The 27,060-nt window shown below is 43.5% G+C and overlaps 1 protein-coding gene across 1 annotated transcript in view; it reads right to left on the reverse strand.

The window, feature by feature from the left end:
- Positions 1–456: 456 nt before the first annotated feature.
- LOC106604362 (monocarboxylate transporter 8-like) overlaps positions 457–27,060 on the reverse strand; it is a 36,486-nt gene continuing 9,882 nt past the window's right edge. The window contains exons 2-8 of the mRNA XM_014198918.2: positions 15,367–15,511; positions 13,138–13,375; positions 12,747–13,001; positions 6,555–6,698; positions 5,831–6,059; positions 2,029–2,295; positions 457–1,707 (exon numbers count right to left, since the gene is read on the reverse strand). Coding sequence (XP_014054393.1) covers positions 2,045–2,295; positions 5,831–6,059; positions 6,555–6,698; positions 12,747–13,001; positions 13,138–13,375; positions 15,367–15,511 — 1,262 coding nt within the window. The 3' untranslated portion in view covers positions 457–1,707; positions 2,029–2,044. The remainder of the gene's footprint in view (positions 1,708–2,028; positions 2,296–5,830; positions 6,060–6,554; positions 6,699–12,746; positions 13,002–13,137; positions 13,376–15,366; positions 15,512–27,060) is intronic.

The following is a 27,060-nucleotide window of genomic DNA, read 5'->3' on the forward strand; positions in this document are numbered from 1 at the left end:
GGCAGTATCTGGTTATTACCGTGACGACGTATGAACCCAACAAACAGTATGTTGTCATCTGAAGATAAGAAGCAGCAAACTCATCAACAAATATGTTTGATGTGGACCGATGGGGATCAGGCTGAAAAAAAGGATATAGCCAATGAGTGCATGTATGTAATGGCAATCATTCTGTGGCCCAATGCCCTAAACACACACACACACACACACACACACACACACACACACACACACAAAACCATGGCCTTCGAATCAAAATTAAGCTCAATGCCCTTAATATAGATTTTGATTGTTTCCAAAAAATCTTGCAGACTAAAGGTTATTTTTCTTTCTAATAAACTGCCAGTCTTATTTCTCAACAACTGTATATCAGTGGATGATTCATTATCATTATTAGCACCGCTAGATTTCAGACCCCGGACCATCGAGATCTATGGCTCAATTCTTGACTGATAATGGGGAGAATCCTAACTTCCATTTATTAAGTAAAACTTTCACTTAAGTAGAATTTTCACATAGTCATACATTGATGTCAATGGGAGTCTGAAAGTGGAAGTCAGGATCCACCCCCATGGGAATAACAAGATCACAATGCCATTGTAAGAAACAGATGGTAAAAACGAATAAAAAAAACATTCCAAACTTAAAACAATAAAAACGAATCTGCAGAGTAAATAAACATTTGGCAAAACATCTCAGAGAGGTGTATTTAGTTTCAATTCAAATTTGATTGACTTAAAGTCTTAGAAATATAACTGTTAAAAAAATAGATTTAAGACGACAAAGTCAGAAGCCGGTAAATAATCCATTCTGTGTGGTCTGGCTCTCTATCTGTAGCTCCACCATGGCACGGGTTACATATGGAAAAACTGCATAAGTACGTATGTGGTTGAGGTGACTGCTTTAGTGGCTTTTCCAAGGGGGAATCACCATGGAGACCTATAGTATAATACACAACTGAAACAGATATGTGTTCTTCCTTGGTCTATCATAAACAAAATGAACTGAGACTTGTAAAATGTAACTGCAATAAGTTGTCATAATAACTGAAATCTTTCCAATGTCCTATATTATGCCCTAGACCTATCTAATGAAACACCCAGACACAGAAGGAACATATGAAATATAGTGTGAGATGCTTGTGGTCTAGACAGAGTAGAACAAAGTACTCCATTCAATTACTCTACTACTATTTATCTTTCTGAATAATCTGTCATTTAAAAACCCACTGAAGCATATTAAATCATTTACATACTCTGATTCCAGACGCAATAGGATTTAAAAAATGATTTCTTCCAGGCGGCCAGCTCTAAACGGTACACACCTATTGTGTGCATTCCCGTTTTAGATGAGCTTAAAGCCACAGGGAAAGAGAACACTGTTTCGGATTGTGTGACGCCCAGATCCTATGATAATGCCATTTGTCTCTTCGTCCAGGAGGTTGGTCAGTGATGTGTTCCTCCTTTGCTTCAGAGGGCAAAAAAACCTTCTCCCCCTCTCTCCTTAGACCACAGGGATCACTATAAGGAACTAATGGCATTCAGAGAGGGGGCTTCCTATAGACAGGAGGAGGGTTCCTATAGAAACTGTAGGAAGGTTGAGAGGTACATCAGCAGGTAGTCCGTGGTTAGGGGCCAGGGGTCAGGGACCGGGGGAAGGGAGGAGGTGCAGGGACGGTCAGATCTCAGGTGCTGGTGAATAGAATCCCTGAGAGAAGGAAGAAGGACAACATGAGAAGATGACCGTAATTTCAATCTAGGATCTTTGTGTCTGTCTGTCTGTCTGTCTGTCTGTCTGTCTGTCTGTCTGTCTGTCTGTCTGTCTGTCTGTCTGTCTGTCTGTCTGTCTGTCTGTCTGTCTGTCTGTCTGTGCATGCATGCCTACGTGTGTACACACACACACACACACACACACACACACACACACACACACACACACACACACACACACACACACACACACACACACACACACACACACACACACACACACACACACACACACACACACACCCCTCCCTTCTCATACCTTAGTGAAGTGCTACTCAGATGTGTGTCTCCACGTCAGTGTATCCAGGCAACATTTCTCCGTTAGAGCAGCCCTTGGGGCCTCCTGCCGGGGGCAGCATGTGATCTGTGCTGGGGTCCTCCGGCCCACCACCCTGGCCCTCAAGGGCTCTCTGCTGCCGTTGGTGTATCAGGGGCACAAAGAACAGCACCATGCCCCCCACGATGGGAGGGCCTCCTGCCAGGTAGAAGGCCACATTGTAATCACCACAGTAGTCATGCAGGAGTCCTGGGGGACAAGGGAGGGAGAGGTTTCAGATGTAGTGTATGGAACCACTACTCGTTATTCAAGAGAGAATCACTGAGCAAATGAATTGTATTTCCTTGATTCCTTGTGTCCACTCTCAATGCTTCTTTCTCAAAATTCATTGGTGGAGAAGATCTGAGGGGAGGAGCTTTAGATCTTTTGCTCCAATGTGCTTTGAGATTCACCCACTATCTTGGTGATTCAAGTTGTTTTACCCGTTTGTCTGTTCTACTTCCAGGAAGTAGCTCAGAACTAATAATTAGCGGTCATAAACATCTCTAAGAAGATAAGTCATAGTTTATTAGTCTCCAAGACTGTCGGGTGGTACAGCATCAGCATCTTTTATAACTGTGAGAGGTTGTTCAAGTTGGTTTAGTGGTTTGCCTGTTCTTCCAAGAAACAATACCGTGCAGTCCTAAATGCTGCTCTGTATCTGTGAAGAGTGAATGTGGACTAAGAAGTTCCAGTCAGAAGCTTTATTATTATAGGGTAACCATAGAAACCACGAGTACCACTAGATTGAGGAACATTTTGTAAAAGAAAATCCTCAGTAAAGTGTATCTAATGTGTGTCCAGGGTGATGGGCAACACTGGCCAAAGTATTCAGTAAGGAGCTAGCTAGCTAAGTGGCCTTGCCATAAACAAGAGCTGGAAACGAGATAGATAACTCATCCAACATCTGGCACTAAGCAGAGAGAGAGATTCAGCCAGGCCTCACAGGACGCAATGTCAATACAGAACACTGAGGCTCTGAGAAGGAGGACGAGCCGGGAGACAGACCTGGGTTCAAATATTATTAACAATCTTTCAAATACTTTATCCGTGCTTGATTGAGCTTGCTTGGCGTGATGTAACCAACAGAATAGTCCACTAAAGTGCAGCATGCAAACTCTGCACATCTGGCACTCAGGGCAGACTCAAGCAAAGCTCAAAGTATTTTTTAAAAAATCTAATACTATTTGAACCTAGGTCTGCAGGGAGGCGAGCAGACAGACTTATGTCCAGTCTGGGTGCTCCTGCTGTCGGCTGATGGGGCAGGATTCCTCCTCCTCACTGCGACCTCTGGGGTGTATTCAGCCAGAGGAAACTATTCTCAATGTTGCACATAGAAATATACTGCTCAAAAAAATAAAGGGAACACTTAAACAACACATCCTAGATCTGAATGAAAGAAATAATCTTATTAAATACTTTTTTCTTTACATAGTTGAATGTGCTGACAACAAAATCACACAAAAATAATCAATGGAAATCCAATTTATCAACCCATGGAGGTCTGGATTTGGAGTCACACTCAAAATTAAAGTGGAAAACCACACTACAGGCTGATCCAACTTTGATGTAATGTCCTTAAAACAAGTCAAAATGAGGCTCAGTAGTGTGTGTGGCCTCCACGTGCCTGTATGACCTCCCTACAACGCCTGGGCATGCTCCTGATGAGGTGGCGGATGGTCTCCTGAGAGATCTCCTCCCAGACCTGGACTAAAGCATCCGCCAACTCCTGGACAGTCTGTGGTGCAACGTGGCGTTGGTGGATGGAGCGAGACATGATGTCCCAGATGTGCTCAATTGGATTCAGGTCTGGGGAACGGGCGGGCCAGTCCATAGCATCAATGCCTTCCTCTTGCAGGAACTGCTGAGACACTCCAGCCACATGAGGTCTAGCATTGTCTTGCATTAGGAGGAACCCAGGGCCAACCGCACCAGCATATGGTCTCACAAGGGGTCTGAGGATCTCATCTCGGTACTTAATGGCAGTCAGGCTACCTCTGGCGAGCACATGGAGGGCTGTGCGGCCCCCCAAAGAAATGTCACCCCACACCATGACTGACCCACCGCCAAACCGGTCATGCTGGAGGATGTTGCAGGCAGCAGAACGTTCTCCACGGCGTCTCCAGACTCTGTCACGTCTGTCACGTGCTCAGTGTGAACCTGCTTTCATCTGTGAAGAGCACAGGGCGCCAGTGGCGAATTTGGCAATCTTGGTGTTCTCTGGCAAATGCCAAACGTCCTGCATGGTGTTGGGCTGTAAGCACAACCCCCACCTGTGATTGTCGGGCCCTCATACCACCCTCATGGAGTCTGTTTCTGACCGTTTGAGCAGACACATGCACATTTGTGGCCTGCTGGAGGTCATTTTGCAGGGCTCTGGCAGTGCTTCTCCTGCTCCTCCTTGCACAAAGGTGGAGGTAGCGGTCCTGCTGCTGGGTTGTTGCCCTCCTACGGCCTCCTCCACGTCTCCTGATGTACTGGCCTGTCTCCTGGTAGCGCCTCCATGCTCTGGACACTACGCTGATAGACACAGCAAACCTTCTTGCCACAGCTCGTATTGATGTGCCATCCTGGATGGGCTGCACTACCTGAGCCACTTGTGTGGGTTGTAGACTCCGTCTCATGCTACCACTAGAGTGAAAGCACCGCCAGCATTCAAAAGTGACCAAAACATCAGCCAGGAAGCATAGGAACTGAGAAGTGGTCTGTGGTCCCCACCTGCAGAACCACTCCTTTATTGGGGGTGTCTTGCTAATTGCCTATAATTTCCACCTGTTGTCTATTCCATTTGAACAACAGCATGTGAAATGTATTGTCAATCAGTGTTGCTTCCTATGTGGACAGTTTGATTTCACAGAAGTGTGATTGACTTGGAGTTACATTGTGTTGTTTAAGTGTTCCCTTTATTTTTTTGAGCAGTGTATAATGTATGAAATGACTCCTATTCAACATGACTGATGATATTTGTTCTACATAATACATTTCTATCAGAATCATTGCATCACTCTGAACAGCACCCTGGTGGTCTGAACAGGAATGTGGGGAGTGGCGGTGGAGCCTGAAGGGTGGCAATGGAGAGTGGTAGAGCCCCAGAAAATTCAGCCATAGTGTCAACAACCCATCACTAAACTATCCGCTATCCGAGACTACTACTCCCTCTGTATCTTATTCCCTCTGTAACAAATCACCAGCCCTGGAACTGGAACTCTGTCACTTTACTCAGTGTGCATCTCAAATTTCCCTCTGCCCTACATAGTGCACTACTTTTGACCAGAGCTCTATGGGCCCTTGTGAAAAAGAGTGCACTAAATAGGGAATAGGGTTCCATTTGGGATGCAACCTCATTCTATTTACTCTGTAGACCAGCTACATTCAGAGCCAAGCCCAATGATGTGAATATACGTATGTATATGGCTGAGACATGTCAGCTCAACGGCATGATAAACACAAAATACATGATCCTAATCCTACCCTGTTTAGAATTCCCTATGGAATGTGGCTATCCTCAAAGGACTTATATGGTAACACTATGCCAGCTACAGAATTGACTTTTCTCGAATGGAAGGAATAGGTTCCTGTTGAAGAGAAAGCAACCATCTTTTTACCACCTTGGCTTCCACTCCAAAGTTGAGGTGATACTCAGTAGCGATTGCCTGTCAGATAGCAGTCAACCATCTCTTTATCACCTGCCATTTAAAATCTTTGAGGTCAGTGTTAAGTAAACTGAGGAACCGATAGTACTCACCAGCGATGGGGGGTCCTGCGGTCATGGGCAGGGCCATGAGTCCCAGTAAGTATCCTATAGCCTGGGAGGCCTGCATGGGGCCCACTAGCTCGAAGGCTATAGGAGCCATGATGGTGATGAAGCAGCCATCACACAGCCCCAGGAATACACACACCACAATCAGCCCCTCGAACACAGTGCACTGGGGGATCATTATGGACATCAGCCCCAGCACCATGAACGACACCGACTGGGGGAGAGAAGAGCAGATACAATATAATAAACACATAACAATGAATGCCATTTAGCAGACGCTTTTATCCAAAGTAACTTACAGTACACTGGCATTGTGTAACGTGTCAGAGAGTCTTAGGAGTCTTAGGTTAATGTTGTCCAATACATCTCTCCTGACTAATACCTTGTCCCTTATACACTCTTCCACTTCATACAGAAACTACAAAGTAACCGACCAATATGGCAATATGGCAACCGACTTGGGTCAAATCCATGTCAAAAACGTTCAACCAATTCTATTGGTTCCATTTTACCGGGTAAACTAAATGAAGCGCAACAAGTACTTGACCAATGGATCTGACCAGAAATAGTAATAGATTTGAAGTTTTTAGTAGCCATCACCATTCATGGAAAAAAACTAAGGGGATGTGGCTGATGTGCTAACCCATATTTAAAATCTGAATTTGTTCAAATTAAGCTGACAATGAGATGCTGAAGAGGGTTATCTCACCTGCATCCAGATCTTCTTGGCTCCGGGAATGAGGTCTCCTACTTTCCCGAAGAGGAGGCGTCCCACGCCAGATGAGGCTCCTATACACACCAACAAGATCCACTCTTTCTGGGTCTCCTTGAACTGCTCTTTCACAAAGTTCATCTGGTGGAAAAGAACAAGCGGAATACTTTCATGTCCATTTTCTTTTCAGATTTGTGTTTATTATGGATCCCCATTCGCTGATACCAAGGCAGCAGCTACTCTTCCTGTGGTCCAGCAAAATTAAGGCAGTTATACATTTAAAAAGCATTACAATACATTCATAACAGATTTCACAACATATTAAGTGTGTGCCCTCAGGCCTCTACTCTACTACCACATATCTATAAGACAACATACATGTGTACATGTGTGTATAGTGCGTATGTTATCGTGTGAGTGTATGCATGTGTCTGTGTTTGTGTTACTTCACAGTCCTCACTGTTCCATAAGGTGTATTTTTAGCTGTTTTTTTTAAATCTGATTCTACTTCTTGCATCAGTTACTTGATGTGGAATAGAGTTCCATGTAGTCATGGATCTATGTAGTACTGTGCGCCTCCCATAGTCTGTTCTGGACTTGGGGACTGTGACGAGATCTCCAGTGGCCTGTCTTGTGGGGTATGCATGGGTGTCTGAGCTGTGTGCCAGTAGTTCAAACGGACAGCTCGGTGCATTCAGCATGTAAATACCTCTCATAAATACAAGTAGTGATGAAATCAATCTCTCCTCCACTTTGAGCCAGGAGAGATTGACATGCATATTATTCATATTAGCTCTCTGTGTACATCCAAGGGCCAGCCGCGTTGCCCCGCGTTGCCCTGTCTATGTGGCACCTGACCACAAGACTGAAAAATAGTCCAGGTGCGACAAAACTAGGGCCTGTAGGACCTGTCTTGTTGATAGTGCTGTTAAGGTAGAGCAGCACTTTATTATGTATCAATATGTTCTGAACATGACAGTTTACAATCCAGGGTTACAGGTAGTTAAATCTCCTCAACTTGCTCAATTTCCACATTATTCATTACAAGATTAAGCTGTTTAAGGTTTAGTGAATGATTTTGTCCCAAATACAATACTTTAAGTTTTTTAAATATTTAGGACTAACTTATTCCTTGCCACCCATTCTGAAACTAACTGCAGCTCTTTGTTAAGTGTTGCTGTCATTTCAGTCACTGTGGTAGCTGACGTGTATAGTGTTGAGTCATCCGCATACATAGACACACTGGCTTTACTCAAAGCATGTCATTAGTAAAGATTGAAAAAAGTAAGGGGCCTAGACAGCTGCCCTGGGGAATTCCTGATTCTACCTGGATTTTGTTGGAGAGGCTTCCATTAAAGAACACCCTCTGTGTTCTGTTAGACAGGTAACACTTTATCCACAATATAGAAGGGTGTGTAAAGCCATAACACATAAGTTTTTACAGCAACAGACTATGATCGATGATGTCAAAAGCCACACTGAAGTCTAACAAAACAGCCCCCACAATCTTTTTACCATCAATTTCTCTCAGCCAATCATCAGTCATTTGTGTAAGTGCTGTGCTTGTTGAATGTCCTTCCCAATACGCGTGCTGAAAGTCTGTTGACAATTTGTTTACTGTTAAAAAGCATTGCATCTGGTTAAACACTTTTTTTCAACAAAAGTTTACTAAGGGTTGGTAACAGGCTGATTGGTTGGCTATTTGAGCCAGTTAAGGGGGCTTTACTATTCTTAGGTAGGTGAATTACTTTTGCTTCCCTCCAGGCCAGAGGGCACACACTTTCTAGTAGGCTTAAATTGAAGATGACGGAAAGGTGTCTTGTTGCTTTCAAACCAAGCCCCTGGAAACATACAAACACTGTGGGGTTGGAAGCAGCCAAACCAAGCCCCCTGGAAACATACAAACACTGAGGGGTTGGTAGCTGCCAAACCAAGCCCCCTGGAAACATACAAACACTGTGGGGTTGGAAGCAACCAAACCAAGCCCCCTGGAAACATACAAACACTGAGGGGTTGGAAGCAGCCAAACCAAGCCCCCTGGAAACATACAAACACTGAGGGGTTGGTAGCTGCCAAACCAAGCCCCCTGGAAACATACAAACACTGTGGGGTTGGAAGCAGCCAAACCAAGCCCCCTGGAAACATACAAACACTGAGGGGTTGGTATCTGCCAAACCAAGCCCCCTGGAAACATACAAACACTGAGGGGTTGGTAGCTGCCAAACCAAGCCCCCTGGAAACATACAAACACTGAGGGGTTGGTAGCTGCCAAACCAAGCATCCTGGAAACATACAAACACTGAGGGGTTGGTAGCTGCCAAACCAAGCCCCCTGGAAACATACAAACACTGTGGGGTTGGAAGCAACCAAACCAAGCCCCCTGGAAACATACAAACACTGAGGGGTTGGAAGCAGCCAAACCAAGCCCCCTGGAAACATACAAACACTGAGGGGTTGGTAGCTGCCAAACCAAGCCCCCTGGAAACATACAAACACTGTGGGGTTGGAAGCAGCCAAACCAAGCCCCCTGGAAACATACAAACACTGTGGGGTTGGAAGCAGCCAAACCAAGCCCCCTGGAAACATATAAACCCTGTGGGGTTGGAAGCAGCCAAACAAAACAGCAACAAAAAAAAACACTGAATAACGCCTCAAAGGCGCAGTAATTTATTGCATGTGATCATGGATTCTTTCTGTTCCCATGTTGAAATCACCTTACATAGAGGACATTGATTTTAATCTTGGTGAAGGGATTTCAATGGAGAAACTGTCACACCCTTAACTGTTTCATCCGTTGCGTGTTTGTCTCCACCCCCCACCAGGTGTCTCCCATTTACCCCATTTTCCTGTGTACTTATACCTGCATTAACTGTTGGTCTGTTGCCAGTTCGTCTTGTCAAATCTTACCAGCGTGCTTTCCCGTATCTCTAGTTTCTGTTTTCTAGTCCTCTCGTTTCTGACCATTCTGCCTGCCCTGACCCTGAGCCTGCCTGCCGTTCTGTCCCTGATGCTGCCTTGGATTACTGACCCCTGCCTGCCCTGGACCTTCCGTTTGTCTGCCCCCTGTTTTGTAATAAACATCTGCGATTCAAACGGTCTGCTTCCTGTGTCTGCATTTGGGTCTCATCCTGAGTCGTGTTAGAAACTGGAATTTGTTCTCCTTATAACATTCCAAACTTCTGTAACCATTCTTTGGAATAACACATGTTTTCATCCACGTCCTCCTCTCAGAAGACCCGTAAACAGTGAAGCAGGAAGGGGCGGAGCTATAGGTGAATGATTTCTCTCCTCTCCTCTCCACCCAACACCTGAATCTGATCCAAAACACAAAACCCTCTGAAGTCCTTTCCTGACCAGAAGCTTCTCTCCCCTATCAAGTTCATGTGAAATGTTTCCTCTGCTTTGATACTGCACTACATGGCACCAGAATAACATCAAGGGCCATAGGATACCCATGTTTAGGGCTGACCTAAAGCAAAGAGCTTCCTGAGTCAGTTTAGCAGCATGGGCGCTCACACAACAAAAGCCGGTGGCTTTGTTTACATCTGGGACTGGCTCTGGGGCCTGAGAAAACAGGACAGGCAGTGGGGAGGCTGCCTAAACATCTAAGATGTAGCAGAACGTCACACTACACATCTACCGCCCCCTTCTCTTCCCTCCCTCCCTCCCCTACTCTTTCCCTTCTTTCTACTCCTTCCCTCCCTCCTTTTTTCCTTCTGTCCTCCTTCCTCATCCCTCCAGGAGTTTTCATAAACATACTGCTATGACAAGGTTTCTCCTTGATACTCCTCACATCACCATGCAACAATGTCACTAGTAGAGGTCGACCGATTATGATTTTTCGACGCCGATACCGATCCCGGTTATTGGAGGACCAAAAAAAAGCCGCTACCGATTAATCGGCCGATTTTTTATTTTATTTATTTATTTGTAATAATGACAATTACAACAATACTGAATGAACACTAATTTTAACTTAATATAATGCATCAATAAAATTAATTTAGCCTCAAATAAATAATGAAACATGTTCAATTTGGTTTAAATAATGCAAAAACAAAGTGTTGGAGAAGAAAGTAAAAGTGCAATATGTGCCATGTAAAAAAGCTAACGTTTAAGTTCCTTGCTCAGAACATGAGAACATATGAAAGCTGGTGGTTCCTTTTAACATGAGTCTTCAATATTCCCAGGTAAGATGTTTTAAGTTGTAGTTATTATAGGACTATTTCTCTCTATACGATTTGTATTTCATATACCTTTGACTATTGGATGTTCTTATAGGCACTTTAGTATTGCCAGTGTAGCAATATAGCTTCCGTCCCTCTCCTCGCTCCTACCTGGGCTCGAACCAGGAACACATCGACAACAGCCACCCTCGAAGCAGCGTTACCCATGTAGAGGAAGGGAAAAAACTACTCCAAGTCTCAGAGCGAGTGACGTTTGAAACGCTATTAGCGCACACCCGGCTAACTAGCTAGCCATTTCACATCGGTTACACCAGCCTAATCTTGGGAGTTGACAAGCTTGAAGTCATAAACAGCGCAATGCATTGCTAAGGGCTGCTGGCAAAACGCACGAAGGTGCTATTTTGAATGAATGCTTACGAGCCTGCTGGTGCCTACCATCGCTCAGTCAGACTGCTCTATCAAATCATAGACTTAATTATAACATAATAACACACAGAAACACGAGCCTTAGGTCATTAATATGGTCGAATCCGGAAACTATCATCTCAAAAACAAAACGTTATTCCTGTTACATTGCACAAGCTTCAGTGTTATGTCATAATTACGTAAAATTCTGGCAAATTAGTTCGCAACGAGCCAGGCGGCCCAAACTGTTGCATATACGCTGACTGCGTGCAATGAACACAAAATGACACAATTTCACCTGGTTAATATTGCCTGCTAACCTGGATTTCTTTTAGCTAAATATGCAGGTTTAAAAATATATACTTCTGTGTATTGATTTTAAGAAAGGCATTGATGTTTATGGTTAGGTACAGTCGTGCAACGATTGTGCTTTTTTCGCAAATGCACTTTTGTTAAATCCTCCCTGTTTGGCGAAGTTGGCTGTCTTTGTCAGGAAGAAATAGTCTTCACAGTTCGCAACGAGCCAGGCGGCCCAAACTGCTGCATATGCCATGACTCTGTTTGCAAGAGAAGTGACACATTTTCCCTAGTTAAAATAAATTAATGTTAGCAGGCAATATTAACTAAATATGCAGGTTTAAAAATATATACTTGTGTATAGATTTTAACAAAGGCATTGACGTTTATGGTTGGAGCAACGTGTACCTAAGCGATTATATGCAACGCAGGACAGGCTAGATAAACTAGTAATATCATCAACCATGTGTAGTTAACTAGTGATTATGATTGATTGATTGTTTATTATAAGATAAGTTTAATGCTAGCTAGCAACTTACCTTAGCTTCTTACTGCATTCACGTAACCTCGTGGAGTGCAATGTAAAGCAGGTGGTTAGAGCGTTGGACTAGTTAACCGTACGGTTGCAAGATTGAATCCCTGAGCTGACAAGGTAAAAATCTGTCGTTCTGCCCCTGAACAAGGCAGTTAACCCACCGTTCCTAGGCCGTCATTGAAAATAAGAATGTGTTCTTAACTGACTTGCCTAGTTAAATAAAGGTCTAAAAAAATAAAATTAAAAATATATATTTTTTAAATCGGCCAAATCGGCGTCCAAAAATACCGATTTCCGATTGTTATGAAAACTTGAAATCGGCCCTAATTAATCGGCCATTCTGATTAATCGGCCGACCTCTAGTCACTAGCTACTTATTTTAGATAAGTGGGTCTGTCTGACACAATATGACAACCTAACCCAACACACAAGGTAACCTAACACACACAACAATATTACAGATTTCCTCTGAAGTTGACTTGGTGAACTTTTGGTTGGAAAGTTTAGTTTTCCAACATACAGTAACATGCCAATCAAGGTGACACTAAAATCAGTAAGGGCGGCATTATTTCCCCTTGCAAAAACAGCAACATTCTAAATGGAAAGGTTACACATCATAAATTGTGCTGCAGATTATTATAATTCTATCATTATAATTTCACTCACAGCACAGGTGTCTCTGAAAACGGTGCCCTAAATACAACACAATATCAAGAACATGGTAAAATCTTCAAGAAATTATATTGATGGTCCCTGAGCTCTTACCAAGTGGATGTAGGGCACAAAGTAACCCAGCACGGCCGTAGCAACCCCGAACGCCCACACCCGGTAGGTGACGATGTGGAACACCTTCAGGTTAAAGGCCTTCCTGACCTGGGTCAGGGCCCTGCTCCAGCGGCTGCCCCGGGCAGTGGCTCCTTCCTGAGGTGTTGACCCGACGGGGCCCCCTGGTCCTGGTGGTCCCATTGGAGCTCTCTGGGGCAGCAGGGGTCTGAAGGTCAGGGCCAGCAGGGCCTGGACCTGTTTTGTTGATGAGAACGAAAATAAAGATGAATTTAACGTTTACTTCAACGAGTCACATCATTAAAAAAAAATCTGTAAGATGTAAACAAAAAGACAGTGTCATGGATGATCACTGAACACATCACAACAGTACCAGCATGAAGAGGCTGAGGATCTGGAAGGTACTGCTGAGGCCCAGCGGCTCCACCACCTTGGTGAGCAGCACTGGGAGGCCCATGGAGAACAGGCTGCTGCCAGCCGTCACCACCCCGTTGGCCAGGCCCAGCCGCCGCCGGAAGTAGTGGCCAAGGATCACCAGGGAGGGCTGGAAGGCAAAGGACGAGCCACAGCCAAACAGGATCCCATAGGTGAAATACCGCAGGCTGAGGGACCTGGGCGGGCAGGGGTAGAGGTACAGTTGAAGTCGGAAGTTTACATACACCTTAGCCAAATACATTTGAACTCAGTTTTTCACAATTCCTGACATTTAATCCTAATAAAAATTCCCTGTCTTAGGTCAGTTAGGATCACCACTTTATTTTGAGAATGTGAAATGTCAGAATAATAGTAGAGAGAATGATTTATTTCAGCTTTTATTTCTTGCATCACATTCCCAGTGGGTCAGAAGTTTACATACACTCAATTAGTATTTGGTAGCATTGCCTTTAAATTGTTTAACTTGGGTCAAACGTTTCAGCTAGCCTTCCACAAGCTTCCCACAATAAGTTGGGTGAATTTTGGCCCATTCCTCTTGACAGAGCTGGTGTAACTGAGTCAGGTTTGTAGGCCTCCTTGATCGCACACGCTTTTTCAGTTCTGCCAACAGATATTCTATAGGATTGAGGTCAGAGCTTTGTGATGGCCACTCCAATACCTTGACTTTGTTGTCCTTACGCCATTTTGCCACAACTTTGGAAAAATGCTTGGGGTCATTGTCCATTTGGAAGACCCATTTGCAACCAAGCTTTAACTTCCTGACTCAAGTCTTGAAATGTTGCTTCAATATATCCACATCATTTTCCTGCCTCATGATGCCATCTATTTTGTGAAGTGCACCAGTCCCTCCTGCAGCAAAGCACACCCACAACATGATGCTGCCACCCCCGTGCTTCACAGTTGGGATGGTGTTCTTCAGCTTGCAAACATCCCCCTTTATCCTCCAAACATAACGATGGCCATTATGGCCAAACAGTTCTATTTTTGTTTCATCAGACCAGAGGACATTTCTCCAAAGAGTATGATCGTTGTCCCCATGTGCAGTTGCAAACCGTTGTCTGGCTTTTCTATGGCGGTTTTGGAGCAGTTGCTTCTTCCTTGCTGAGCAGCCTTTCAGGTTATGTCGATATAGGACTCGTTTTACTGTGGATATAGATACTTTTGTACCGGTTTCCTCCAGCATCTTCACAAGGTCCTTTGCTGTTGTTCTGGGAATGATTTGCACTTTTTGCACCAAAGTACGATCATCTCTAGGAGACAGAACGCGTCTCCTTCCTGAGCGGTATGACGGCTGCGTGGTCCCATGGTGTTTATACTTGCGTACTATTGTTTGTACAGATGGACGTGGTACCTTCAGGCATTTGGAAATTGCTCCCAAGGATGAACCAGAATTGTGGAGGTCTACAATTTTTTTTCTGAGGTCTTCGCTGATTTCTTTACATTTTCCCATGATGTCAAGCAAAGAGGCACTGCGTTTGAAGGTAGGCCTTGAAATACATCCACAGGTACACCTCCAATTGACTCAAATGATGTCGATTAGCCTATCAGAAGCTTCTAAAGCCATGACATAATGTTCTGGAATATTCCAAGCTGTTTTAAGGCACAGTCAACTTAGTGTATGTAAACTTCTGCCCCACTGGAATTGTGATACAGTGAATTATAAGTGAAATAATCTGTCTGTAAACAATTGTTGGAAAAATGACTTGTGTCATGCACAAAGTATATGTCCAAACCGACTTGCCAAAACTATAGTTTCTTTACAAGTAAACACTGCAAAACTAGTTTTAATTATAATGGGTGAAGAGGTAGGCATTCTCAGTACTGTGCGATGTTCCACACTACCCACACTAGCATAACATAGCACCTAGAATATATATCAAATAAATGACTTCCTTATAAGCAGTAAGTTAGTGTCAATATGGAACAGAGCCTGTGACACCTTAGCATGAATGTGTAATTCTCAGGTCACTGAGGGCAGGACGTGTAAATGATATGACAGGCAAAAGTTGTGGCAAAACATTCAAGGAGAGTTCTAAAAATTGTGAAGGGTTCTAGAAGGGCTCTAGAGTAGATGGGTTATAATAGTTATAGAAGGTGTGGAGTGTTCTAATGATTCTAGAATGTTTGGAGGGTTCCAGAAGGGCTCTAGAACAGAAGGTTCTCTTACGTTGCGAAGGCAGTGCTGAGGAGTCCGATGAAGGCCACAGTGGCCCCGCCCACAGCTGTCTTCCTGCAGCCGAAGTGATCGGTGAACATGGAGACCACCGGGGAACAGAAGAAGATCATGCCCATCGCCAGGGCCCCCACCCAGGCTGGAGGGAGGTAGGAGAGGGGGAGGGAGGTAGAGACAGGTCGGGAAGAGGTAGGGGTGGAGGGAGGGAGGGAGGGAGGGAGGGAGGGAGGGAGGGAGGGAGGGAGGGAGGGAGGGAGGGAGGGAGGGAGGGAGGGAGGGGAGGAGGGAGATTGAAGGTTGTGTGAGATGGGACAGATAAGAAAAAAAGGAGGGCAGGTGGAGAGGGGATGGGGGACAAAGAAAATGGTTAATATAATCTACACATGAATACATGGTTATTTTCAATATTGACACACTCAAAAGGTAAGGTGCATTCGGAAAGTATTTAGACCCCTTGACTTTTCCAATTATTTCTAAAGATTGGAAAGCTGCCGCGGTCATCACCCTCATAAAGGGGTGACACTCTAGACCCAAACTGTTACAGACCTATATCCATCCTGCCCTGCCTTTCTAAAGTCTTCGAAAGCCAAGTTAACAAACAGATCACTGACCATTTCGAATCCCAACGTACCTTCTCCGCTGTGCAATCCGGTTTCCGAGCTGGTCACAGGTGCACCTCAGCCACGCTCAAGGTCCTAAACGATATCATAACCGCCATCGATAAAAGACAGTACTGTGCAGCCGTCTTCATTGACCTGGCCAAAGCTTTCGACTCTGTCAATCATCGCATTCTTATCAGCAGACTCAACAGCCTTTGTTTCTCAAATGATTGCCTCACCTGGTTCACCAACTACTTCTCAGATAGAGTTCGGTGTGTTAAATCAGAGGGCCTGTTGTCCGGACCTCTGGCAGTCTCTATGGGGCTACCACAGGGTTCAAATCCTCTGGCCGACTCTTTTCTCTGTATATATCAATGATGTCGCTCTTGCTGAGGGTGATTCCTTGATCCACCTCTACGCAGACAAAACCATTCTGTATACATCTGGCCCTTCTTTGGACACTGTGTTAACTAACCTCCAAACGAGCTTCAATGCCATACAACACTCCTTCTGTGGCCTCCAACTGCTCTTAAATGTGAGTAAAACTAAATGCATGCTCTTCAACCGATCGCTGCCCGCACCCGCCCAACTAGCATCACTACTCTGGACGGTTCTGAATTAGAATATGTGAACAATTACAAATGCCTAGGTGTCTGGTTAGACTGTAAACTCTCCTTCCAGACTCATATTAAGCATCTCCAATCCAAAATTAAATCTAGAATCGGCTTCCTATTTCGCAACAAAGCCTCATTCACTCATGCTGCCAAACATACCCTCGTAAAACTGACTATCCTACCAATCCTTGACTTCGGCGATGTCATTTACAAAATAGCCTCCAACACTATACTCAGCAAACTGGATGCAGTCTATCACAGTGCCATCCGTTTTGTCACCAAAGCCCCATATACTACCCACCACTGCGACCTGTATGCTCTCGTCGGCTGGCCCTCGCTTCATACTCGTCGCCAAACCCACTGGCTCCAGGTCATCTATAAGTCTTTGGTAGGTAAAGCTCCGCCTTATCTCAGCTCACTGGTCACCATAACAACACCCACCCGTAGCCTGTGCTCCAGCAGGTATATCTCACTGGTCACCCCCAAAGCCAACTCCTCTTTTGGCCGCCTTTCCTTCCAGTTCTTTGATGCCAATGACTGGAACGAATTGCAGAAATCGCTGAAGTTGGAGACTTATAGCTGCCTCACGAACTTTAAGCATCAGCTATCTGAGCAGCTTACCGATCACTGCAGCTGTACACAGCCCATCTGTAAATAGCCCATCCAACTACCTACCTCATCCCCATATTGTTTTTATTAAATTTTTTGCACACCAGTATTTCTACGTGCACATCATCATCTGCACATTTATCACTCCAGTGTTAATTTGCTAAATTGTAATTACTTTGCTACTATGGCCTATTTATTGCCTTACCTCCTTACTCCATTTGCACACACTGTATATAGATTTTTCTATTGTGTTATTGACTGTACTTTTGTTGATCCCATGTGTAACTGTGTTGTTGTTTTTTGTCGCACTGCTTTGTTTTATCTTGGCTAGGTTGCAGTTGTAAATGAGAAATTGATCTCAACTAGCCTTCCTGGTTAAATAAAGGTGAAATAAAAAAATAAATGGTGGTGGCAGTATCATGCTGTGGGGATGATTTTCAGCGGCAGGGACTGGGAGACTAGTCAGGATCGAGGGAAAGATGAACAGAGCAAAGTACAGAGATCCTTGATGAAAACCTGCTCCAGAGTGCTCAGGACCTCAGACTGGGGTGAAGGTTCAGCTTCCAACAGGACAACGACCCTAAGCACATAGCCAAGACAATGCAGGAGTGGCTTCGGGATAAGTCTCTGAATGTCCTTGAGTGACCCAGCCAGAGCCCGGACTTGAACCTGATCGAACATCTCTGGAGAGACCTGAAAATAGCTGTGCAGCAATGCTCACCATCCAACCTGACAGAGCTTGAGAGGATCTGTAGAGAAGAATGGGAGAAACTCCCCAAATACAGGTGTGCCAAGTGTAACCAATGTGAAATGGCTAGTTAGTTAGCGGTGGTGCGCGCTAATAGCGTTTCAATCAGTGACATCACTCGCTCTGAGACCTGAAGTAGGGTTTCCCCTTGCGTTGCAAGGGCCGCGGCTTTTGTGGCGCGATGGGTAACGATGTTTCGGTGGGTGTCAGTTGTTGATGTGTGCAAGGGTCCCTGGTTCGAGCCCAGGTTGGGGCGAAGAGAGGGACGGAACCTACACTGTTACACAAGCTTGTAGCGTCATACCCAAGAAGACTCAAGGCTGTAATCACTGCCAAAGGTGCTTCCACAAAGTACTCACTAAAGGGTCTGAATAGTGTTTTTTATACATTTTCAAAAATGAATTAAAAAAAATGTTTTTTTGCTTTGTCATTATAGGGTATTGTGTGTAGATTGATGAGGGGGAAACAAACATCGAATCTATTTTAGAATAAGGCTGTAACATAAGAAAATGTGGGAAAAGTCAAGGGGTCTGAATACTTTCTGAAGGTCTGAAATGTCTGGACAGTCTATCTAAAGTACAACATGTCTGCTACCTGTCTATGCCCTGTCTGCAACATATTTACAACCCATGTACAACCTCAAACTTTCACAACGAACCCGTTGACAACCTCCAGAAGCCCACGTCTGTGCACTGCAGAAGAACACGTCAGCGCGATCTAACCTGTTCATTTCGACATGGTGCTCATGACCACAGCAGTAAGGTTCACCTATTTATACACATGCTGTAACTGATATCCTGTATAAAACATGCAGTAGGCTTCTCAATAGGGCTCATCTGCATGTAGAAAAATGCTGTACCCTCATTATATAAGCTGTAGAATAACCATTGATCTATAATAATATCATGCTGTACCCTCATTATATAACCTGTAGAATAACCATTGATCTATAATAATATGTTGTACCCTCATTATATAACCTGTAGAATAACCATTGATCTATAATAATATCATGTTGTACCCTCATTATATAACCTGTAGAATAACCATTGATCTATAATAATATCATGTTGTACCCTCATTATATAACCTGTAGAATAACCATTGATCTATAATAATATCATGCTGTACCCTCATTATATAACCTGTAGAATAACCATTGATCTATAATAATATCATGCTGTACCCTCATTATATAACCTGTAGAATAACCATTGATCTATAATAATATCATGCTGTACCCTCATTATATAACCTGTAGAATAACCATTGATCTATAATAATATGTTGTACCCTCATTATATAACCTGTAGAATAACCATTGATCTATAATAATATGTTGTACCCTCATTATATAACCTGTAGAATAACCATTGATCTATAATAATATGTTGTACCCTCATTATATAACCTGTAGAATAACCATTGATCTATAATAATATGTTGTACCCTCATTATATAACCTGTAGAATAACCATTGATCTATAATAATATGTTGTACCCTCATTATATAACCTGTAGAATAACCATTGATCTATAATAATATGTTGTACCCTCATTATATAACCTGTAGAATAACCATTGATCTATAATAATATCATGCTGTACCCTCATTATATAACCTGTAGAATAACCATTGATCTATAATAATATGTTGTACCCTCATTATATAACCTGTAGAATAACCATTGATCTATAATAATATGTTGTACCCTCATTATATAACCTGTAGAATAACCATTGATCTATAATAATATCATGCTGTACCCTCATTATATAACCTGTAGAATAACCATTGATCTATAATAATATGTTGTACCCTCATTATATAACCTGTAGAATAACCATTGATCTATAATAATAATATGTTGTACCCTCATTATATAACCTGTAGAATAACCATTGATCTATAATAATAGCATGCTGTACATCTGTGCACAGTAGGGTTAACCTGCACTGCATAGAAACATGCAGAATCCTTAGTTGACCTGCATAAAACATGCAATAGGCTTCTCAATATGGCTTATCTGCATGTAGAAACATGCTGTACCCCACCTTATGTAACCTGTTTAATAACCACTGATCTGGGATAATTATAAAATAACATGCTGTACCCCACCTTATGTAACCTGTTTAATAACCACTGATCTGGGATAATTATAAAATAACATGCTGTACTACATGCTGTACTACCACATCTATTGGTCTGGGGCTGTTTCCAAGGGTATGGAAGTCCGACAAAATAACGGCCATCTTTAAATCGGGTGACCCTGCTGACGTGAGTAACTACAGGCCCATTAGTATACTACCTGTGGTGTCGAAGGTTGTTGAAAAGTGTGTCGCAGAACAACTGATTGCCCACCTCAACAACAGCCCCTTCACATTACACTCCACGCAGTTTGGCTTCAGAGCAAAACACTCCACAGAAACGGCCAACTGCTTTCTTCTGGAAAATGTGAAGTCCAAGATGGACAAAGGGGGCGTTGTTGGGGCTGTGTTTCTGGACCTACGGAAGGCTTTTGATACTGTTAACCATGAGATTCTCATCACAAAATTGTCTAAGTTCAACTTTTCCACCGATGCCTTGAGATGGATGAAATCATACCTTGAAGGCAGAACTCAGTGTGTCAGAGTGAGCAGTGAGCTGTCGCCCACTCTTAGCTATGATGTGGGTGTGCCCCAAGGGTCAATACTGGGGCCCCTCCTGTTCAGCCTGTACATTAATGATCTGCCTTCTGTCTGTACTGGGTCTGAAGTTCAAATGTATGCAGATGATACAGTGATATATGTGCATGCAAAGAGCAAACAACAAGCTGCACAAGAACTCACTACTGTAATGGTCCAGGTTACAAAGTGGCTCAGTGACTCGTGTTTGCATCTCAATGTGAAAAAAACAGTTTTCATGTTCTTCACAAAGAGGGCAACAGATGCTACTGAGCCAGATGTCTATGTGTCAGGGGAGAAGCTCCAGGTGGTATCTGATTTTAAGTACCTTGGCATCATACTTGATTCCAACATCTCTTTTAAAAAGCAGGTGAAAAATGTAATTCAAATAACCAAATTCAACCTAGCTAATTTCCGATTTATACGAAATTGTTTGACTACAGAGGTAGCAAAACTGTACTTCAAATCCATGATACTCCCCCACTTAACATACTGCTTGACTAGTTGGGCCCAAGCTTGCTGTACAACATTAAAACCTATTCAGTCTGTCTACAAACAGGCTCTCAAAGTGCTCGATAGGAAGCCCAATAGCTCTCATCACTGTTACATCCTCAGAAAGCATGAGCTCCTGAGTTGGGACAATCGTGTGCAATACACCGACGCATGTCTTGTATTCAAGATCCTAAATGGCCTAGCTCCCCCTCCACTCAATACTTTTGTTAAACAGAAAACTCAAACATAAGGCAGCAGATCCATAAGGTCTGCCATGAGAGGTGACTGTATAGTTCCCTTAAGGAAAAGCACCTTTAGTAAATCCGCTTTCTCTGTGAGAGTGTCCCATGTCTGGAATACACTGCCATCAGACACACATAACTGCACCACATATCACACTTTCACAAAAAACATGAAGACATGGCTAAAGGTCAATCAGATTTGTGAACATAATCCCTAGCTGTGTATTGCCACTTTCCATGTTGTCTGTTGTCTGTAGCTTGTGAGGTGTGGAAACACTTTGTTGCTTTTATGGATTTTGTCTTGTTGCTTTTTGTGCCATGTTGCTCTGTCTGTATGCTACATCTTGCTTGTCCTATGTTGCTCTGTCTGTATGCTACATCTTGCTTGTCCTATGTTGCTCTGTCTGTATGCTACATCTTGCTTGTCCTATGTTGCTCTGCGTGTGCTCACTGATCATTGATTGTCTGTATTGTAATTGTTTTTAACCTGCCCAGGGACTGCGGTTGAAAATTAGCCGGCTGGCTAAAACCATGTGCACTGTCCCTGTAAAAATAAATAAACTCAAACTTTGCTAGTATGGTTAACCTGACCTGAATAGAAACATGTTGTATCCCACCTTATGTAACCTGTACTGTATACCAACTAGAGCTGAGTGATATTGACAAAAATCCATATTGTGATAAATTGCCTGAATTTATGCAATAACGATAAATAGAACGATAAGTTAATAACAAAGTGCACCACAGTTTTTTTTTAAATTCTCCTTTAAACAACTACTATTAGTTTGAATTGTTGTGGCCATCAATTGTCCTATTTAAAATCACCAGTGGTGTAAAGTACGTATGTAAAATTACTTTAAAATATTACTTAAGTAGTTTTTTGTGTATCTGTAGTTTTTCTTTACTATTTATATTTTGTACAAATTTTACTTCACTACATTCCTTAAGAAAATAATGTACTTTTTACTCCATACATTTTCCCTGACACCCAAAAGTATTCTGAATGCTAAGCAGGACAGGAAAATGGTCCAATTCACAGACTTATCAAGAGAACATCCCTGGTCATCCCTACTGCCTCTGATCTAGTGGACTCACTAAACAGAGAACATCCTGGTCATCCCTACTGCCTCTGATCTAGTGGACTCACTAAACAGAGAACATCCTGGTCATCCCTACTGCCTCTGATCTAGTGGACTCACTAAACAGAGAACATCCTGGTCATCCCTACTGCCTCTGATCTAGTGGACTCACTAAACAGAGAACATCCTGGTCATCCCTACTGCCTCTGATCTAGTGGACTCACTAAACAGAGAACATCCTGGTCATCCCTACTGCCTCTGATCTAGTGGACTCACTAAACAGAGAACATCCTGGTCATCCCTACTGCCTCTGATCTAGTGGACTCACTAAACAGAGAACATCCCTGGTCATCCCTACTGCCTCTGATCTAGTGGACTCACTAAACAGAGAACATCCTGGTCATCCCTACTGCCTCTGATCTAGTGGACTCACTAAACAGAGAACATCCTGGTCATCCCTACTGCCTGTGATCTGGCGGACTCACTTAACACAAATGCTTCATTTGTAAATTATATCGGAGTGTTGGAGTGTGCCCCTGGCTATCAGTAAATTTAAAAAAAAAAAAAATTAAATGGTGCCGTCTGGTTTGCTTTATATAAGGATTTTTTAATGATTTATACTTTCTTTTGATACTTAAGTAAATTTTAGCAATTATATTTACTTTTGATACTTGAGTATATTTCAAATGAAATACCTTAGACTTTACTCAAGTAGTATTTTACTGGGTGACTTTCACTTTTGCTTGAGTCATTTTCTATTAAAGTACTTTTACTCAAGTATGACAATTGGTTACTTTTTCCACCACTGACAATCCCCCATATTAGCAAACGTATTTCAATTCAAACTAGATATTTCTCTAGTATAGGCTACTTATCTTAATGAACAATATCAGCAAAATGCCTGCAATAAGAGATCGGTGTCAATCATTTTCGGTTTATCGCCTCAGCTCTAATAATAACCATGTTTTTTAAAGCAACTTTGAGATTCTGTTTGTAATGAAAAGCACTATATAAAATCAAACCTATTATTATTATTAGCTAAGACAGAAACTCAGCCATGGATAGAGATCCAGGTCCATGCGGTACTACTGTACCCAGTAGGGTTAACCTGACCTGAATAGAAACATGTTGTACCCTACCCTCCTTATTTAACTTAGAAAAGAACAATTGGCCAATGATAATAACATGCGGTGCTACTGTGCCCAGTGGGGTTAATGTGTTCAGACTACTGTGCAGAGACATGCTTTACCCTCCAGGGCAAACCATCCCTGAGTCTTAAGGGCCAAAGGTAGCTTTAAGGTCTCCAGTCTGTTCTGGGTCCAACAGAATGGGACTGCATCCCAAAAGGCACCCTATTCCCTATATAGTACACTACTTTTGACCAGGGCCCATAGGACTCTGGTCAGAAGTAGTCCACCATATAGGGAATAGGGTGCTATTTGGGACGTGTCCTGGGTCACTGAACATGCCCACTGGTTACACATTAGAACGGACAGTCGGGATGATGTGAAATCTGAGCAGACCCCATATTGCCCTTGGCAGCCATTCAATGTTTCTTCATCCCCAGCCAAAGCAGTAAGCAAACATGACATCTGGATATTTGTGGATATGACAGGTGACACTGGACCGTGACCCAGGTTAAAGTAAAATATAGATCAGTTAACTTGTTACAATGTAGGAGACTTGGAGAATGTAGAGTTGATAGAAATATAAGGTTCGACCTCTCTGGGGTTACTGATGATAGAACATGAGAAGAAAGAGACTATTACTCATCCAACATGTTTTCCATACAACATGCTGTTTTACAGTAAAACCTCCAGTTAGTTGGTGTTTGTTTTAAGACAAAGGGCTAACTGTAACTCACATCAGCCAAAAGGAAGCAAACCATGCAGAACGGACCAGTGGAGGAATAAAGACAGACTGTATCTGAAAATGCACCCTAATCACTATATAGTGTACTACTTTTGACCAAGGTCCTGGTCAAAAGTAGTGCACTATATAGGGAATAGGGTGCCATTTCAGAGGCAGACACAGAAAGCATATAGTAGAAACCCTTGATGCTTGACCAACTCCACAGCCCTTCATTCCATCCAGCCCGAGCCCTATAATCTTCTCAACATCTTCACTCGCCCACCTTCCACCCCTCCATCTCATCAACCCATCCCTCCACCTCTCTCCCCTCATCCCCCACTTCTCTCCCTCTCTCACAGCAGCCCAGGGTCTGAATAATAAAACAGCCAGAGTGCACTCATAAAGAATTAGGTATGAACGCTTCAAAACAAGAAAGAAAGAGAGTGAGAGAGAGGGAGAAACACACAGAGGGAGAGAGAAACACACAGAGGGAGAGAGAAACACACAGAGGGAGAGAGAGAAACACACAGAGGGAGAGAGAAACACACAGAGGGAGAGAGAGAAACACACAGAGGGAGAGAGAAACACACAGAGGGAGAGAGAGAAACACACAGAGGGAGAGAGAAACACACAGAGGGAGAGAGAAACACACAGAGGGAGAGAGAGAAACACACAGAGGGAGAGAGAAACACACAGAGGGAGAGAGAAACACACAGAGGGAGAGAGAGAAACACACAGAGGGAGAGAGAGAAACACACAGAGGGAGAGAGAGAAACACACAGAGGGAGAGAGAGAAACACACAGAGGGAGAGAGAAACACACAGAGGGAGAGAGAGAAACACACAGAGGGAGAGAGAAACACACAGAGGGAGAGAGAGAAACACACAGAGGGAGAGAGAAACACACAGAGGGAGAGAGAGAAACACACAGAGGGAGAGAGAGAAACACACAGAGGGAGAGAGAAACACACAGAGGGAGAGAGAGAAACACACAGAGGGAGAGAGAGAAACACACAGAGGGAGAGAGAAACACACAGAGGGAGAGAGAGAAACACACAGAGGGAGAGAGAAACACACAGAGGGAGAGAGAGAAACACACAGAGGGAGAGAGAGAAACACACAGAGGGAGAGAGAAACACACAGAGGGAGAGAGAGAAACACACAGAGGGAGAGAGAGAAACACACAGAGGGAGAGAGAAACACACAGAGGGAGAGAGAAACACACAGAGGGAGAGAGAGAAACACACAGAGGGAGAGAGAAACACACAGAGGGAGAGAGAAACACACAGAGGGAGAGAGAGAAACACACAGAGGGAGAGAGAAACACACAGAGGGAGAGAGAAACACACAGAGGGAGAGAGAGAAACACAGAGAGAGAGAGAGAGAGAAACACACAGAGGGAGAGAGAGAAACACACAGAGGGAGAGAGAAACACACAGAGGGAGAGAGAGAAACACAGAGAGAGAGAGAGAAACACACAGAGGGAGAGAGAAACACACAGAGGGAGAGAGAAACACTTTCTAGTAGCATGATCCAGTAGCAGTGACAGACGCATAGTGACAGGCTCTCTTTTTCTCCTTCTCTCCCCCTTCCCTCCTCTCAGGCCCCTGACTGCATAATGCAGTCAGATGCCAGGGGGGAGGCTGTTAGCTATTTAAAGAGACAGTGACCCCACGGAAGACACTAATTGTGTGAGATAAGCCGGTGATGACAGCATTGTTTACGAGGCCTCATTAAGAGAATCACAGCGTGTGCGTTCCAAATGACACCGTATTGCCTATTTAGTGCACTACTTTTGGGATGCATCATGGGTATCTGAACACACTCACAATAGACAAGAGAAAACAATGATGAAAGGAATGAAAGTGGAGCAGCAAACAGCAATACATTGTTATTCTATTAGAATCCTGTAACTAACTACTAAATAATGAACATCTCATGATATCATATTCATTATTACAAGTGTGATGGAAATAATACTATTCGCAATTGTTGAATTTAAATGATCAGAGTATTGCTGCTTCTGATCCTACATGCAACACTGTTCTCTCCCCCTTGCTGAAAAAGCAGTCCTACTAGGCTTAGCATAGTTGCAGTATGGTGTAAACAGGTTGTTCAATGTGTTGTTCAATTGGCCTTAATGCAATGTGAGGACGTAAGCTACCTTGCAGCTTCTGCTCAAGACATTAACTGGTCCCAGCAAACCGGGAACATTCCCATTAAGTTCTAGTTAGGGTTTTATCCAACATTAGGATGATAACATCAAGGGTTGGAAACCAAAATTACACTACATCATCAAAAGTATGAGGACACCCCTTCAATTTAGTGGATTCAGCTTTCAGCCACACCTGTTGCTGACAAGCACACAGCCACACAATCTCCATAGACAAACATTGGCAGTAGAATGGCCTTACTGAAATGCTCCGTGGCTTTCAACGTGGCACCATCATAGGATATCACCTTTCCAACAAGTCAGTTTGTCAAATTTCTGCCCTGCTAGAGCTGCCCCGGTCAACTGTATGTGCTTTTATTGTGAAGTGGAAATGTCTAGGAGCAACAACGGCTCAGCCGCAAAGTGGTAGGCCACACAAGCTCACAGAACAGGACCGCCGAGTGCTGAAGCACATAGCACGTAAAAATCTGTCCTCGGTTGCAACACTCACTACCGAGTTCCAAACTGCCTCTGGAAGCAAAGACAGCACAATAACTGTCCGTCGGGAGCTTTATGAAATGGCTTTCCATGGCCGAGCAGCCGCACACAAGCCTAAGATCACCATGCGCAATGCCAAGC

The sequence above is a fragment of the Salmo salar genome, chromosome ssa05 (genome assembly GCF_905237065.1).
Source record: "Salmo salar chromosome ssa05, Ssal_v3.1, whole genome shotgun sequence".
In the NCBI taxonomy this organism is placed as follows: Eukaryota; Metazoa; Chordata; class Actinopteri; order Salmoniformes; family Salmonidae; genus Salmo; species Salmo salar.